Source organism: Anopheles bellator, chromosome 2 (assembly GCF_943735745.2).
Source record: "Anopheles bellator chromosome 2, idAnoBellAS_SP24_06.2, whole genome shotgun sequence".
In the NCBI taxonomy this organism is placed as follows: domain Eukaryota; kingdom Metazoa; phylum Arthropoda; class Insecta; order Diptera; family Culicidae; genus Anopheles; species Anopheles bellator.
In genome coordinates this window covers 14,118,978-14,135,192 of record NC_071286.1, presented here as the reverse complement: position 1 = coordinate 14,135,192, position 16,215 = coordinate 14,118,978, and the positions used below count along the sequence as shown (strand labels likewise).

The following is a 16,215-nucleotide window of genomic DNA, read 5'->3' as shown; positions in this document are numbered from 1 at the left end:
GACGGTGATTCCCATCAGAGCCACAGCAGCAGCAGGCATTGGCTTTTTGTATCGGCATGGCGCCCTAATAAACGCTGGAAGAGGGAAAAAGTAAAACACGGATAATCGCTTGCAATTGGGTTGGGTTGGTGGATGCCGCCAGCGAAATAAGATTAAACGCTTCAAATGCCCAAATTGATGGACCAATGGGGCGGATTAAACGCACAGTTACACTTACACCCCGCCACCAGCACAGCGAGAGAGTGCCTCCGCCGAGAAAAGGAGGAGGATTTTACTATGGTCCATCTGGTGTGTTCGATTTAATTACCATCGTGACACATTCCCGTTACATTCGTTGCCTAAAATTTAAATTCGAACACCACTGCCGGTCGTGTTCGACCATCCATCCATCGGCCATTAGTGTTATTAGAAAGCAGCAGTGTTGTGTGTTTGTGTTTGTTGCATTTCCCGGGCTCATGGTTTATCGGCCATCCGATCGATGAAATTGATAAAATATTCTCTCGCTCTCTCTCCGGAAGGGCTTGCCACTTCACTGCTCCTGTGCTCCTGCGGAGCGTTGTTGGTTGAAGCGGGTCGTCATTGGCCAAAACCACACCAGCGGCGGCGTCAGTGATGGCAATCGCTGACCCTGACTTGTCAGCTTCGAAACCAATTGGAGAACTTTCGGGCGGCCACGCTTCCTGCTGCAGGGTGGTATCTGTCGTTTTGGTTAATTTATGTTGAAAAAACTGAGGACGAGCAAACGTACGAAAACCATGGCTCCAGGCTCCAGGTGTCACTTGGTGCTGCTGTCACCATACCCTGTCGAATCTAGGAACGCCACACATTTTTCTAGAACCAAATTTTGGTTTTGGTGTCCACTTCAGTTCGAAACCGGACGGCGAACCCTCGGCATCGATTAAAGTAAGGTTTCTCGAATTCGAAGTTCGTTTCATTTCAAGAGCACCCATTACCCGGCCCGAGTTTCACTGGTACGCTACTTTAATCTTTGATCGATGTAAAACTGGTGCCCAGCTCACAAAGCAGAGTGTTAACCCAAAAAGCTATTGAACTCGGCGGGGGGAACACCGAAAGTGTTAAGCGGCTTTCGAAGTCCAAATCGCGTGACTTTGTGGCATTGAATTTTGGGTGGATTTCACTCCCCAGGATTACGATGATGGCTGGCTGGCCGGTCGGGTGTGTGTCGTGGGGTCACCCTTTGAATGGGCGACCTGCGCGCGATAAGGAAATCTACGTGTGGGTCCTTCTACGCCGTGCTTCTGGCCCGGCCCCAATGAACGTGATGAACGCGCGCGCAATTGCATTAAAGTGAGATCGCCACCAAATTCCGACCCAAAAATGATCGATAAATTGAGCGCAGAGTAGAGCGACGGTGGCGGTGGTGGTCAAACTATTCTCGGGGAATCGAAGGGCAGCCGGCCACCACCACATGCCGTATTACGCTTTGGGGACAGCGAGTTGTATGGGTTTTAATTTCTTTTTTTGGGGGGCGCACGTCCGCGCACGCGTTCATTCGGCAAAGGGTCAGTTGGTGGAGTGGTGGGTCCACCAACCCATCGAGCGAGATTAATTATGTAGAGTGTACATAAGGGCCAACCTAGCTTCACCTACAGAGAGACAGAAAGAGAGAGATGCAGAGAGTGAGCGACTGAAAGAGAGTCATTTCGGAGTATCGCTCGCCGCCCTTTAGTAGACCCGCGTGAGTCGTACTTCAGTTTCGCTTCGGAACGCGCCGGAGATGTTTCATCCTCGCGATGCCGCTGGCTGGTCCTGGTCCGCGCGGTGTGTGGTGATGGCTTAGCCGCCCCGAGGTGTCCGGTTTGTGCGCCTTCGTTGTTTTGAAAACACTCGTTTTTGCGCGCACGAGATAACGACGAGCCGCGAAAAGCATTGCCTGCCTGAAGTGTAAGACGCAGCAACAGTCGCTGGCCAGGAGGAGCACCGGAATATAGATTGATCCCCCCGACGTGCGCGCGATTTAGAGTGTATTTTTCAATTTGTCCCCAACGAGACACGAGACGGGTGTCGCAGGCAAGCAGACAGTGCTGATAAGGCGATGCGCAGTGGTTAGGTCGCGATGTAAATTATGCATTCATCCGGGAACGGATGACGTTGACGCGCGATGATCGCGTATCGTGTTGGTGATCGCTGCCTGTTTTGGTGGTATTTTCGCTTTTCGCTCGATCAAACGTCAAACGGCAGTGAGATGATGACTCACGCGGGAAGCGGGCCAACGCGTGCTAATGCCGTCTTCGGGCGTGTTTACTTTAGTTTAGCGATCGACGATGTTTCCGTGTGTGCGTGAGATAGAGTGAGAGGGAATCAGAGAGCCAGTAAAGCGGATCATATGGAATGAATGGGCGCGCGACACAAACACCATACGCAGACAAACGCCATTCATCATCGGATGGAAACGAGATTAGAACGATTGTTGTGTGTGCGAGGCGGCCAAGCGCGTGTGTAGCAGAGATTCGCGTGTCCCCTTCGTCGTTGGTGTGTCCAGCAGCGGCGCGGACACAGGGAACTGGAGTCGAGACTCCCCGCCCCGCTCTTCGATCGTACCGCGAGCGCGTTCTCGGGCCCACGATTCGTGTCCATCATTTGCGTTCGTCTCGGGCTGCCCCTGGTCTGGCCTGGCCTGGGTCGGTTGGTCGGTGTTTGCGATGGTCTCAGTCGATCGTTGACATTCGGCCCCGGACGTGGGCGCTGTCAGAGCTGCTCTGTGTTGTGGCCGCCGTGTGGCGTAGTGGTGACGGAAAGTGCGCGTTTCCCGTGGCTCTTTCTGTACTTATTGAATATCGAATAATTCGTTCACCCATAATCTCCGGTGCGCTGGGGCGATTAGTGTGCTCTGGTCCATTAGTGCTCAAGGCGACGCCCCGTGTAACAGGAGGCTTCTCAATGTGTGTGTCGAACCGAATTTGCTTCCCCGACTGCTTATGTGTGCGTCATCAGATAATTGTTTGGTGAAAATTTGATGACAATTTTCCGCCAATTGCTTTCTTTGCACACATTGGCCTTGGCCTGGCCGATGAGTGGATCGATTCTTAAAGCGAAGTGTTTTTTCACCAACAGAGTTATTGAAAGCATCAAAAAATGTAGAGGACACAATGGACATTACTCTTCGCTCTCTGCTGGAAAGCATCCTTCGTTGTAATCACGGCACGGGGTTAAACACGAGCATATCTGAAGATAACGACGCGCGCTCTTACACAAGAAACAACTGACCGCCGCCCGGTCGGTTATCGTCTTTGGACTTTTTTTTTTCTATTTTCGCCCAAATGCAGTGATTTGCAATTGATGCTCTGTTGTTTGCCGTCGGGCGCGCGGTGATAAGAGCTCCGTCCGCTGTCTCCGTTAATGGGGCAAGATCGAAATTCGATCCGATTGGGCGATCCGCGGACGAAGCGAGAAGTGAGATGGCTGCGTTGTGTGACGGAGGGTAGCCTCTTTATCAGCAGCGCCAATGTTTTTATTTTATTTATTCTACTTCCATGCGGTCATGTACCTTCACACCAGCACACCAGCGCTCGCCATCTTGACTTGTGGCCTGTTGACGTGCTAAGAACTGCGTATTAGAAAGGAACACACGCGCCTCTCAATTGACAAGATGGCAGCAAGATGTTAAAAATTAAATCCACGTGTCGTGTCTGATCATTCTGAACCCCTCTCACCAGCGCGTGCTGAATGATCTTGCCTCTCTCGGTGCGATGCGTTCCGTTTCGATGAAGAGGCTGTCGTTTAAAATCATGAATTGATATGATGTGCGTGGAGAAAAAGTGACGACAGGGCGCCGCGACGCCTGTTCAGATTCGGCCAAAGACACAGAGTTCGATCACAACAAAAAAGAAAATTCCGGTGGCTCCAATGTTATGCATTCCGCTGAACTTTCGCCCAAAAAAGATCACCCATTGCAGGTATTACATGAGCCGAAGCGATTGGAGTGGACGCTTGTCGATATGCTTCTACACGCGAATTGGGCGGCGACAGGACCCCGGCACAGACCCACAATATTTGCACACCACTAACCAGGGAACCAGAAAAGATGTGGCTGGTGAAAATTCACGCGCACTCGTATCACTTGCACTCACAACAAAAAAGGCGTAACTCGTCGGCAAAACACGCGTTGTGCTTCTTCGGATCACTTTCTTTGGCTTTTGGGGTGCGTGACTAATTTAAGCGCTTAAACTTCACACCCTTGCGGGTAGCGGGAATCGCCTAGGAGTGACCAAAACTTTCCCCTCTTTTTCGACGACTCGCCCCTTTGGTCGGTAATTTCTCCAAATCGACCCAACCGAGATATTGCTCACATGATGCGAGTGAGGGGACGTTGTTTGGTATGTTGTTTACTTTTCATCTTTAATCTTTTAGCGCCCACCACGGGCAAAAAAGAGCGAAACTTGTCCCCCCCCGCGTTTTTTATGGGTGGTGTTACCAAACAGGCGCGGTGTAACAAGCGTATGACGCGCGATGCCGTCCGACGATGAGTCGGAAAGTGGACAAGAGTCGTAAAAATGGGCGAATGGGCATAAAATTCGCTCGGAATAAAATTACATTCGATTTCGTGTGATCCCTGTCCATCATTGTGGTTTGATGGCTTGGCCAGGTGCGCCCGTGCCATAATCCAATAAACTGCATGTGCACAAAAAAAAACCCCACCGGAAACGGAGACCTTGTCAAGGCGCAACCCGGCGCGGCGTGTAGTGGCTTAAAAAAATCAGCAAAAAAACAAATCGGCGGCTGTCGGCTACGACGTGCACGTTGTAAAAATACGGTATGTGCGTAAGGAAGCCACAGTAATAAACGACCGGTCAGCAAGCAGCCGTCGCCTCCAATGCGAGGTGCGGAAACAACCACTGGAAACGATTAGTAGAGAGTGGATTAGGATACCCCAATGCGGGGTGGGCTATACGAGAGGTTACACTTTGTGCCAATCGTGCGGCAACTGCTTTCTACCGCAAACATTACTTCGATCGTGCCGCTGGTGGTTTTCTAAGAAGCAAGAACTATCACCATCCAGAACACGAGATGTGTTTCGGCAGCTGTCGCTGACGAAGTCTCTTTCATGGGGACACACCGAATGGTGGAAGTCAGTGAACGGCCAAGCAAAAACATGGCGTTATTCACCATAAAACAGTTAGTCCGTTAGTGTTGAAAAAAACATATGTGGCGGAAATGACGAGCACACATGTGCCACGCAGCAGACTCCGAGCCCACAGCGCACATCACACGCATGTGGCGTTGATTTTTTTTCCCCATTGGAGATTCAACGCAACTCACGATATAAAGTGAAAATAAGCCCACACAGAAACGGTCGTGTCACTGGATTTGTTTCTAATTTCTTTCCTCTGATTGAACATCCGAAAGCCGGCATTTTCTCTTTACGTGCCGATGCTCGTGCTGCGGATTGGTGGAACAACGTGACGGTGTGGGTCGTACCGTTCGAACCTCGAACCGAAAGCGCATAATCTTGACAGTTTTCTGATCAACACGTGACCACCACCGACGGGCCACCCAACAGGCTCTGGTGTTGGTGCGTGCGCCCTTCGGGCACGTGTTGCCCTGAAAGTTGCTGATAACGGAAAAGCAAGAGGACAGAGACAGGAAAATGGCCCGCAAGTGCGCCGTCGTGTGCATGTGTCGCGCGGCGGCAATTGAGGTAATCTAATGCCGCCGCCACCGCGCGTTGGTACTCCGAATTCCCAGCCGCCTCGAGGCCCCCCAGGGTCCCGATCCAGTTGGCTGGCTGGCTGGCTGGAGTGTTTTTGACACGGGACCCGGACCACCGCTACTACTTTCTCCGCGTTCTGACCGCTTGTTTTCCTCTGACGAAAATCTTTCCTTTGGTCACCCGCGCACGTGGCCAGAGGCTCCACGTGACCGTCGTGAGGACAGCAGGGGAAAGTGTGCGCGCCCCCCGTGAGCCTTTTATTGATTTGGTGTGTCTCTCTCCTTCTGTCGGTGTGTCCTGTGGACAAACCAGGGCGCAGTGGGCTTCGATAAAGCGCGGGTTCGACACTTTTTAGCCGATGAGAAGGGCACCAGTAGTCTACTATCGGCACTGGGCGAAAGTCATTCCTTTTTGGAGTGTTCTGTAAGGTGTTGGTGAAATATTGGGGCAGGGTCCCAGGGAGGGCCGTACTGGAACATATTGGTCCACATGTTAAACAGTCAACTTTTCTTTTCTTTCTGCTGTGAGTGCCTTCTTGTCTGTATGCACAAGAGAAGATCATCATTTCCGTGTGGCGGTCGTCTGTTGTGTGTCGGATAACTGGTGACCGCAGCCGTTCGCAGTAAAAAATTGTGCCTCATTTTGTAGTCTACAAAAACGAGGATCGAAACATAAGCGCGCATAGTTCACCGTTTCGGGGTCTACATGGCGACGGCGGAGCGTTTCGTGAAACAGTTACTCTCCTAAGTCCAGTTCTTGTTCTGTTGGGCGTTGCAGTTTTCAACCCGGTTTTTGCATGACGAATGAGCACGCGTTCTGTTGAGTTCTGGTAGTCGGTCCACTAAGCTGAATTATTTTTTGTTTGATGATTGCTCATCTTTCGTTCGCTTTCGATTCGCTTTTTCAAACCATAGCCAAGCGATTGGGAATGCGTTATTGAATTTATGTTAAACATTATTCAATTTTGCCTCACACAAATCGAGAGCACGTCAAGGCGTAATGAAAGGTACACTCGGCGGTGTGGATTTGGGCTGGAAAATTAATTAACCGCCCCCGACGAAATGCTGCCCAAAAAAGGCGAAGGTCGTGTGTGGTCCTTCTTCCATCTTATCGCGCCTTTTTTGCAAGGAATGGTGCAAGCTTTTGGGCAAGCGAAACTGAAAACGCAACGCAAAGCAAAAGGCGGCCAGATACCACAACCAACCAACCTACATTTTCCTTTCCACCAGCTCTCTGGCTTCGGCGAGTGGTGCCTCCTATTGGGTCACACTGGGGTGGCAACAATGAAGACCTCTCCCAAGCACACATTCGTACACCACCTTGCTTAAAGCTTAAGCTCTAGCGAATTTTGGGTTTCTTTCGGTGAGCGTTACTCATTGTTGTTGTGCCGGCGGGGAGTGGCCACGACGCGAGGTTATTGTTTCACGGTCCAGCACGTTCCGCGAGTTTTGTTTCGCAAAGTTTTTAACATGCACCTCTGCATCTATGTAGAGTGCACGCTTTAGGGCTTCGTCGCAGTGCGAACTGCATTCCCACCGACCTCGTCGGGGCTTTGTTCCAGTGTTCCAGTCTAAATTAAATCTTCTTACTTTCTGTGTCCCGTAGACAGTGTGTAACATTTGTTTCGTTTTCTTTTTTTCCGACCAAAAAAATACCAAACATTAGTTAATCGGCAGCATCGAAGTCTCCGACGCGCATGAGATGGAATCGTCTCCCGAAAAGTGTGTGGTGCTTCGTCGCGGCTTAGTGACTTGATTCCGTCGCCGTTATTTAGCATAAGACGAGAAGAACGTTCCTCGCGAGCCACAGTGCTGTGTGTTATCGTTTGTGCAGTTTCAGTTTCGCACGGCTTCGCAATTTCACGGTGCACCATCTCGCTCTCTCTCTCTCTCATATCGACACCACCCACCTCAACAACTCAGCAGCACACACAGCGCACGTACACAATAGCACACATTCCCCCACGGGGCCGGAGGACCCCGAAGTGGTGCCGTCCAGTGGGGCAACATTAGCGTTTCTCATCATCAAGCTCTTGTAAGGACGCGCGCGCCCTGGGCCCTGGATAATTTGGCTTTTTGAGTTACGATAATCCGATCACCGCCAAAAACAACACATCAACATGCGGCTTTACATTTGGTAATACTAATTATGGTTTTTTTAAAGTGGTGTGTCAAATAACCGTTCGATGTGAGTGTGATTTACGTGCTTTTTAACTCTAAGATCTAAGCTACTATCGCGTTGAATGGACCGCTATCTCTCTCTCTGTCGGCCTCAGCCTAAACTTCAAGTTCAGCCCTTCGATCCCATCAATTGTGCTACTTTAGCCGGGCGCCCCACGAAGTCATTAACTCTGTTGCCCAATTTGTCGGCGGCTTAGGTGGGCGATTAGTAAAATCAATTCCCTTTCTACCATAAACCAGGCAACAATATTTATCCCCCCTCACGAATAGCGGGGAGGATCGCTCCGTTTCCCAGAAGGCCGCAAATTTGGTGCACAATTCCCGGACGCCCCCTGGACGCGTTCCGCGGTCGGTAACTTGAAGCTACCTTATTCGAAGACAGTTACACCAAGCCACGTAACGCGGAATTTCGATTGGCCATCGCCAACGTCAGGAGGGTTTATCGTAGGTAATTTGATTTGCCTTTTCGCGAGAGCCTCCCTAAACTCGGCACGAGCGCGTCTGCTTCAAATTCCACGCTGCCAAAACTTCGTCAAACGTTATTAGAGGGAATAGTTTGACTTTGATTATTTCGATCCCGAAGTGGGAGAGTCCTTGGAGGGTTGCTGCTGCTGCCGGTAACCCAGGTCATGACCTCAATATCACCCCTCGATGCCACCACACCGTTACTGACTTAAACGACGGCCACCGCGAGAGGCAGTCGTGTGGAAAACGGAAAATGAAACGCCCATGGCAGGTTTGACTTCTGAGGCGTGTTGACGCACTTCGTGTGGCGTGGAAAATTTGGGACATTCTTAATTAAGGATATCATTTCCTGTCCGCCGCTCCTCGAGGGAGCGTCATGAGCCGGAGAGGGGGCTGATCCTACTATTGTCCCGTGGGAGGCTTTAATTGTTATGGGTTAACCCCTCGTCTATGCTGGAGAGGGGCATTTGTGCTCTTTTTCGTATCTTGGTTAAAGTGGAGCCCAGTTTTCCGATGTCCGATCCTTGCTCATTGGGACATCCTTGCCTTACTGCCCTTGCTTAATTAATGGGAGAAAGGATCCGTAAATTTCTCAAACAACAATAGCCTGGGGGTCGTACGTAGCACAACATCTCAGTTTATAGAAACTTTGATTCCAAAAGTTCGAATCGATACCCAATTTGGACGCCTCTTTGGAAAGGCTCCTTGTTCGGACGACGCATGGAAAATCCCGGCCACGTCAGACGCCTTTGTGGGAAAAGCGATCCGATTAAATCGGGGGATTATTTTTATCGCACAACAAATAGACCTACAACGTTGGGGGCTGCCCACCGCAAACGGCCGGCCAACATGAAAACATGGAAAGCGGCGGCGGGCTTATCGATCTTCATATTTCTTATCGAGCGAATCCTATCACACGCCTCCCGTTGGGTTGGTTGTGCTGTTTGGTGGCTTTTGTTTTTCTTCCGGAAATCCGGGAGTCCCTTTCTTGTGATGATTGATGCCCGTAAGCCTCTTTCGACCTTCGACGACGGCCTCCAGATTGGGCTCCCGGTCGCGTTGCGTGACAGTAATTAACTTCCACGGTCAGGCAATGGACTTGGTTGGTTGGGTTTCTGTTCCAACTCGTGTCTGGTTTTGAGAAACTTTGTTGGGCATATAAACAATCACGGAGCAGCTTTTTTTGGGAGCCCAACTACCATCAAGATCAGATCATTTGGCTCTAGTTTGTTACACCTAATCGTTTGGAGTTGCCGATGCATGACTACACTTAGCACGTTTTGCTTGCCGTTGAGAAGCTTTAGCTTTCGTTGACACCAACCATTCTGTTCCACGCAGTCCGTGTTGTGGTAGTAGACGTAAAAAATGGTAGAAGTGATCCGGTTCCGTATCCCACCGAAAAAAAAAACAGATGCCTAATTTGTTCCCCTTTTTTTCTTCCCATTCACAGCGGAGTTCCCGGTGCTGGAGCGTCAGCCACGGCTGGTGGTGGTGGCGGCGGTGGAGGAGGTGGAGGAGGCGGTGGTGCACGGGGCGGCAGCACCATGTATTCCGCGCGCCACTCGGTCAGTTCCTCCTCCGGGGTCCTGATGGTGGGCCCGAACTTCCGCGTCGGCAAGAAAATCGGCTGTGGCAACTTCGGAGAACTCAGGCTGGGTAAGTTTACGCTGCTGCTGGAATACTGTGTTCGGTCGAAGGTTGTGTCTAGGGGTCAGTCAGGGATTGGGTTTGCGAAACTAGTACTGTCTCTAATGTATTTCTCTACATTTTCGGAACATCGCCCGTCGTCCGTTGATCATCGCGCACGAGGAATGCCCACTCTTATGACGGGGGGAGCGCCGTGCAGAGTGCAATCTTCGACGTCACTTCGGCCGTAGCCAAACCGATCTCGACGCCCATCTCGCTGGAGCACAGGGCCACGTGCGTTTGCAGGGTTTGCAGCGCACCGTACAGCTGGCCCGCTTTCACCGCCAAGTTGACCGGAATGAACAGCATCGACATGGGGAAGCTCCCGATCGCCCGCACGTAACACTGCCTGCGCTGGGTGTTGAGCTCGGTCACACTGGTCGCGTTCGGTGCCAGATTGGCCGCCTGGCAGGCGCTTAAGTTGCCCAGAAACTCCCTGGCCCCGGTGTCCGCCGTCACGATGTCGTTCGCCATGTCGCTACCGATCTGGGACAGTTCGTTCCACTTCCGGTTGACGCAGCGTTTTCCTTTGCCCACCACGCGTCGTGCCAGGGCGGTCGGTTTCAGCTCCCGGCCGACGCATTGTTGAACGCGTCCGGACGAGCGGTTGTAGCTGGCGATGGCCTGCTCGAAGCCTTGCATACCCTGATCGACGATTGAGTCAACGCCGCGGCCGATCACCGATCGGGCTTGCTCGAGCGATGCGTTGATCCGCTTGAACCCATTCTCCGTGAACATTCGGCTGAAGGAGCTGTTGTAGGCCGTCGAGAGCGACCGAACGATGCTGTCCATACCGTTGAGGGGTAGTGTCCGGAACTGCGTCACCAGCGTTTCGAACGCTTGCGTGTAATTGGCCGGGATGGGTGGAATGAACGGAGAGGACAGGTTGCTGGGAAGACCCCCGCTGAGGAGGCCACTCAGTGGTAGGTTGTTGGGTACCACCGGGGAACCACCACCGGGAGCCGGAGCTGGTGGTGCACCCAACAGAGGACGTCGTGCCAGCGGACCTGGTGGGGGTAGGAGGCTAAACAGATCACGTCGACGTCGTCCTGCGGTGTTGATTCCTAGTCCGTCCACATTCGAACCATTACCAGCGGCACCGGGTGGTGGAGAGAACAGTCCGTTCAGTGCCGACACCTGCTGCTGGATCCACATGGGAATGTACAAGAAAATAAAGCAATCGTACGTGGGAACGATGGCCTGTCGAGGAGAACATCGCACCGCGGGTCACTCGTATGGTACAGTGTTCCAGTACGTGCTCTCTCTTTCTTACCGCAATCAGCAGCAGGCTCAGTAGAGCCGTCGTAAGGCCTTTCATTTCGAACGTGGAACTGATGGCGGAGAAGCCACTTACTATCTCTCACCGGTTGGCTGGCCCGGGCTTTTATATCCTTCACTGGGTTTTTCGAGTCGCGGCAACTGCAGGCGAGTCAGGCAGTTGTACAAATGTTTTCGGATGTAGATGTACCCCCCTCCGCGGGAGTTGTCCCACGTGTCCCGACCCTGGTGTCCCCGAAGGTAGTCGCTTTTTGTTTTAAATTATCAGCTCAAACTTGTCGCCCCCGGGGGTGTGCCGGCCGCGGTTGTATTGGTAATTCACTGTAAACACGATTCAGAATTTAATCGAGCTGTGTAAGGGGTGTGTGTCATCACACACGACGCCACTGTGTGTCTAGTGAGGAAAGTGACGTCTCTGTCACAATATCGATTTATTATTGACCCGCCACTGCACTCCAAATCCGCGTCCTGGGTCCAAACGGTGGACAACATCTGGGAGCTGTAGTCCAGTTAGTTGGCGGCGATCGTCTGATCGATTTCGTTCCGATCGACTGCGATCAATGCGTCGTGCCGGGCTTGACAGTGCGCAATGATGCGAGATATTGCCAGCAGGCTCGTCTTGGAGAGGTCCACCAAGTCGGCGGCACACTGGAGCATCGCCGCTTTGCCCGTACCGAACGCTTCGTTCGCTCCGGCCGTCAGCTGATCGGTGTTGTAGTCCATCAGCAGCGTTTGCTGGTGTACTCGGTGTAAGATCTGCAATTGGGAAACGTGGAAGTAGCTTCAAATGTACTTGCTACACTTGCCACTTCTTACACTAGACATGCACGCCAACTGTGGTCCGTTCCGCGTCCAGAGATCGCCAACTCCCGGTTCCAATTCTTCGTTTCCGCCGTTGCACCGGGAGAGTTCGTTTCGCAGGAACGCTTCATTCCATTCGATCAGATAAGCGCTGATGTTTCTGCTCGCTGCCAGCTGGGCATCGCGGACGATACCTAGCCGATACCTCACGCAGCCGCTGCCATCCTCGAAAACCCGTTGGGCCAGTGAGTCCAGCGTGCTGTTCCGAGCGCACCGCATCACCGCTCCGTCTAGCGTCAGCAGGTTGCGGTTCAGCTCGATCCCGAACGCGATCCGGATCCGGTCCAGCATCGCCTCGACATCCTGCGCGTAGCCTTCCATGTCGAGCAGCCGCTCCCTCAGCTGGCCCAACCGCTCCCGGCGGCTTTCGTTGGCGGCCCCAAAGTACGCGTCCAGGATGCCATCGATCCAGCCGGCCGGGGAAAAGGAATCGGCAGCCACCGACCTACCGACTTCTTCGTCGACGACGACGACGGTCTCCTGGTGACTGTCCAGGGGCCAAAATCCTCCCACCGCATAATCCGCTGGGCTTTGTCCAGCCAGCGCTCGTGCGTAATTAATCTCCACATTGCTGATGTTGGTCCCACCGTCTATGCCGCCGGTGTCAGTGTTTTCTCGATTGCCGACCGCAATCTCCAGACCGTTGGCCGATTGATTGACCGCGTCACTGGTCGCCTGTGTAGTCGTCGTTGTCGTGGTTGTTGCTGTTGCCGCAGTCCACAGAAACCACCAACCGAAGCCAACTGCTGGAGCACAGTTCTACAATGTCACGGGTGGGTCAAAGGATACACCGTCGTGTAGTAATCGAAACCACTAATCGGTGCTAATACCGTCGGTCGGGGGTCGCTTGAAACGTGAGACTACTACTTACTTGTGCCAGCAGCAGGCTACCTATCAGAACGGAAGTGCCCATTTTCGGTGTCATCCTACCGTCTGGGCCCTGGATTGGACAGTGTCACGTACTGTGGTTTCTCCTCTTCCGGAAGCGCTACAACCCGGCGGAGGCTCTTGCAATGGTGCGATCGCAAGTGATGTACCGGCCGATGGCTGTGGATGTCTTAAATAGTGTAACATGCTGGTGGAAAATGTGCCTTCGGCCTATGCTCCTCTATGTTTACTCTTGGCCACCGAGACCTGGCCCCCGAACCTGGCTGCGCTGCGCGCACGATGCTTGCACAAGTGTGGCCGGAATTCGTTTTACCGCAGAATGCTAATGCTTCTGGCCCACAGAGCTGCCTTTTTTTGAAGGTCAACACTTGATGACCCGCGGCAGCGGCACCAGATGGCGAAGAAGACCTGGCCTGGTGTCTTCTCCCCCCGCACCGTGTGGACAATGTATTAAATAGACCCCCGGCGAGAGGAGTTATGCTGCTTTCGGGCGGGTGTCCTCCCATCGCATTTAAACAATATGGCCCACTTGCTTGGAGGGTGCCGGGGCCGGCTGTCCGTCTGGCTGGGGGCTGTGCGGTGTGCGGCAAAACCGGACAGACGGCAGACAGCAAACGCGGGGTGCGGGGCAGCAGAATGCATAATGAGCCCCCAGTCCGTCCGGTGATGTATGCAAAATACGTTTCTTTGCTCTTGACATGCTTTCCGTTGCGCTTGACAGCTTCTTCGCTCGCGGGTCGCACCGGTTTCCTGCCTCTAGGAACCGGAACCACGCAGGGGGAAGGGGGGAGGGCTGGCGGTATCGGCCAACTGTCGCTTCTTGACTTCGGAAACGCTCACTCACCCGGGGTGTTGCTTGTCTGCCCCTTTGCTTTGAAGCAGAAAGTCGAATGGAATTTAATTTCTTTCATGATGATTACAATTTCTAGAATCTTGCCATTAGAAGATCCTGACTAAAGCACTCACCCCCCCAGGAGTGGTCTAGTCCTTAGTTAGTGTACGGAAATGGAAAGCACGTTAGAATGGTTTGAATCGTTAGTCTGGTGGAGCAAATGCTGGCCGCGAACATGCAGGATGCCCCCATAAGGTAGCTGCTATCAATCGAAGGTTTCCCATTATCCCCACTTTCACTAATTTTCACAACTGATATAGGCTGATCGATATAGAGGCTGCATTTTAAACTACCGATTGTTTGTCTTTTAAAACGTAAAACTTCATTCTGAAAATTGGAAATCATTGGGGAAAAATTTGCAGAAAATTGATAAATATAAAAACTTTTTTCCAAAGTGATGTCTTTAACTCGAACTGTACGAAATTTTGAAAGCTAACTTCTTTTAAACGCATTTCCAGCATTGCGTCTGGCAAGGAGAAGCAATTTTGGTCTGACGGCATCATCGTCCCATTTTTCTTCGAAAATGAAGAAGGACCCGCCGTAACCATCGATGGCGTACGCTAACGAGAAATGTTGACCGATTGGTTCTTCGGCGAAAGCTGAAACTGAAAGTTTGGACAACACCCCTTCTTCGGATTCCAAACACTAGATGGACCACCCTCCGGATACTAATTCGAAGGACTAATTAGCCAAAGCTGCGCTTAAAAAAGGTTCCCGTTTTAATGGAAAAACAGAACACATTTCGATGCCTGCTCGTGCATTCTTTGTGTACCGCGACCGCTCCTGAGTTCGTAGGCGTTGGATACAAAATCTAAATTTGCTTGCTGTGGTTTACCTCTTGTTACCGGTGGTGTGTGGTTGGTTGTGTGATAAGGATCACGCATCCAGCTAGTGCTGTTTTCTTGCTAGGACCAAATTGCCTGGCTTTTTAAAGCCTCGGCCCTACTGGCGTGATGAGGGTCCATAAAAGCTGCGAACCCCTCCTCCAAGGTGTAGTGGTCGACGATTGGTTAACCAATTTTTTTCCGTTGTTGTTACCAGTAGTTTTGCTGTGTTTTCAACCGATGGACTAGGACACTCTCGGGTCCTAGAGGTTCTTCGGGATAAACGGCAGGAGAAATCGGATTCCCGCGATTTGGACAGGGCGCTAAAGTGTCGACCATAAATGGATTCCCGATTGGCGTGAGGCAGCTGGTGGTGCACATCTCTGTAACTCTTTGTAGTAAACCCTACGGCGTAGGGTACGCAGAAGAGTATCTCATGTCTTTGGTGGCAGAGTTTATGGTGGCGTTCGGTACAGTTGACCAAAGGGGACAAATTTCATCGCTATCGACAAAAAAAAACACAGCACCTCAGCTGGTGCAACTTTGGGTTGAGTGGCTGAGTGGAGTTCACCCAGAAGTTGTAGAGTAATAAAAATTGGACAAAACTTCGTCCCCAGCTCGAGAGAGAGAGACACTCCGACGGGTCTCGTTGAGCGAACAAGTTTACGATGCCGGGTTGGGCGCTCGCAACACGCTGGATCTTGGGTCGCTGTTGGCCCGGGCCGAGCCGGGTTGTTGTAATCCCATCGCAATCAAACAGAAACGTTGGCCGCCGTTTGGCCAGTTGTTGTTATCCCCCACCGGGGTTGGAAGTTGGACTCCGCTGTGTGGCCTTTGGGTAGGCTTTAAAGCGTTCACTGAAGCAGGTCAGAGCGGAGTTCCCCAGCAAGTCCTTTCCGAACGTTCGTTCCACTCTCGAATGACCTGACCTTTCCATTGCCGGCAGAACAGGAGACGAGGTCCCGATCCAAAAGTGTCACGAATTTCCGCTGGCACACAATGTTTGAAAACGTTTCTTCCGTTGAAAAAAAAAACGGACCCAGCCCTTCTTGACATGGAAGGCCTTCGTTGAAGCGGTGTCCTGGTTGTGATCACTGTATCGGAAAGAACTTAATCACAGATAAGTGAACTCTCTCGTATGTGTCTGGTGAGGTACGAGCTCGGTCCAGGACCGACACTCTTGAGCACGAGCGGTACCGGAGTGTGTCCAATGTGAAGTGAATTATGGACGCACGCCATCGCTTCTAGGTCACGCGCCCAAAGGACGGACGAAGGCCTGTAAGTCGTTTTGTAATCGCCGAGGTCCCCCGGATCCCCGTCACCTGTGAGAGTGATAAGAAATTCGTTGGCCAAAGTTCTGGGGATTGTGAACGTTTCAAAACCCGAAGGCGCAAGGTCTTCGGTACCTTTTCGGTGGTCTTACCGTTAGGAAAAACAGCAGTTAGCAAAAGACGCGAGCGCAGTGAAACA

The 16,215-nt window shown here is 52.0% G+C and overlaps 2 protein-coding genes across 11 annotated transcripts in view; one reads left to right on the top strand and one right to left on the bottom strand.

The window, feature by feature from the left end:
* The first annotated feature begins 9,845 nt into the window (after window positions 1-9,845).
* LOC131208889 (casein kinase I) overlaps window positions 9,846-16,215 on the top strand; it is a 32,688-nt gene continuing 26,318 nt past the window's right edge. For 5 of the 8 annotated variants that reach the window (XM_058201818.1, XM_058201816.1, XM_058201813.1 and 2 more), the window contains exon 1: window positions 9,861-9,972. In XM_058201818.1, coding sequence (XP_058057801.1) covers window positions 9,861-9,972 — 112 coding nt within the window. Of the gene's footprint in view, window positions 9,973-16,215 lie in introns of all 8 variants that reach the window. The other 3 variants (XM_058201819.1, XM_058201812.1, XM_058201820.1) reach the window with 2 other exon arrangements.
* Window positions 10,046-11,358, bottom strand: LOC131211162 (uncharacterized). Of its 3 annotated transcripts, none has more exons than XM_058204534.1 (2): window positions 11,276-11,358; window positions 10,046-11,142 (listed from the first exon to the last, which is right to left on the bottom strand). In XM_058204534.1, exons 1-2 carry the CDS (start codon window positions 11,318-11,320, stop codon window positions 10,138-10,140), a joined length of 1,050 nt encoding a protein of 349 aa, XP_058060517.1. In that variant the 5' UTR covers window positions 11,321-11,358; the 3' UTR covers window positions 10,046-10,137. The 3 variants fall into 3 exon arrangements, with proteins under 3 accessions (XP_058060517.1, XP_058060516.1, XP_058060515.1); XM_058204533.1 differs by having other exon boundaries at window positions 10,046-11,145; window positions 11,276-11,347; XM_058204532.1 differs by having other exon boundaries at window positions 10,046-11,202; window positions 11,276-11,334.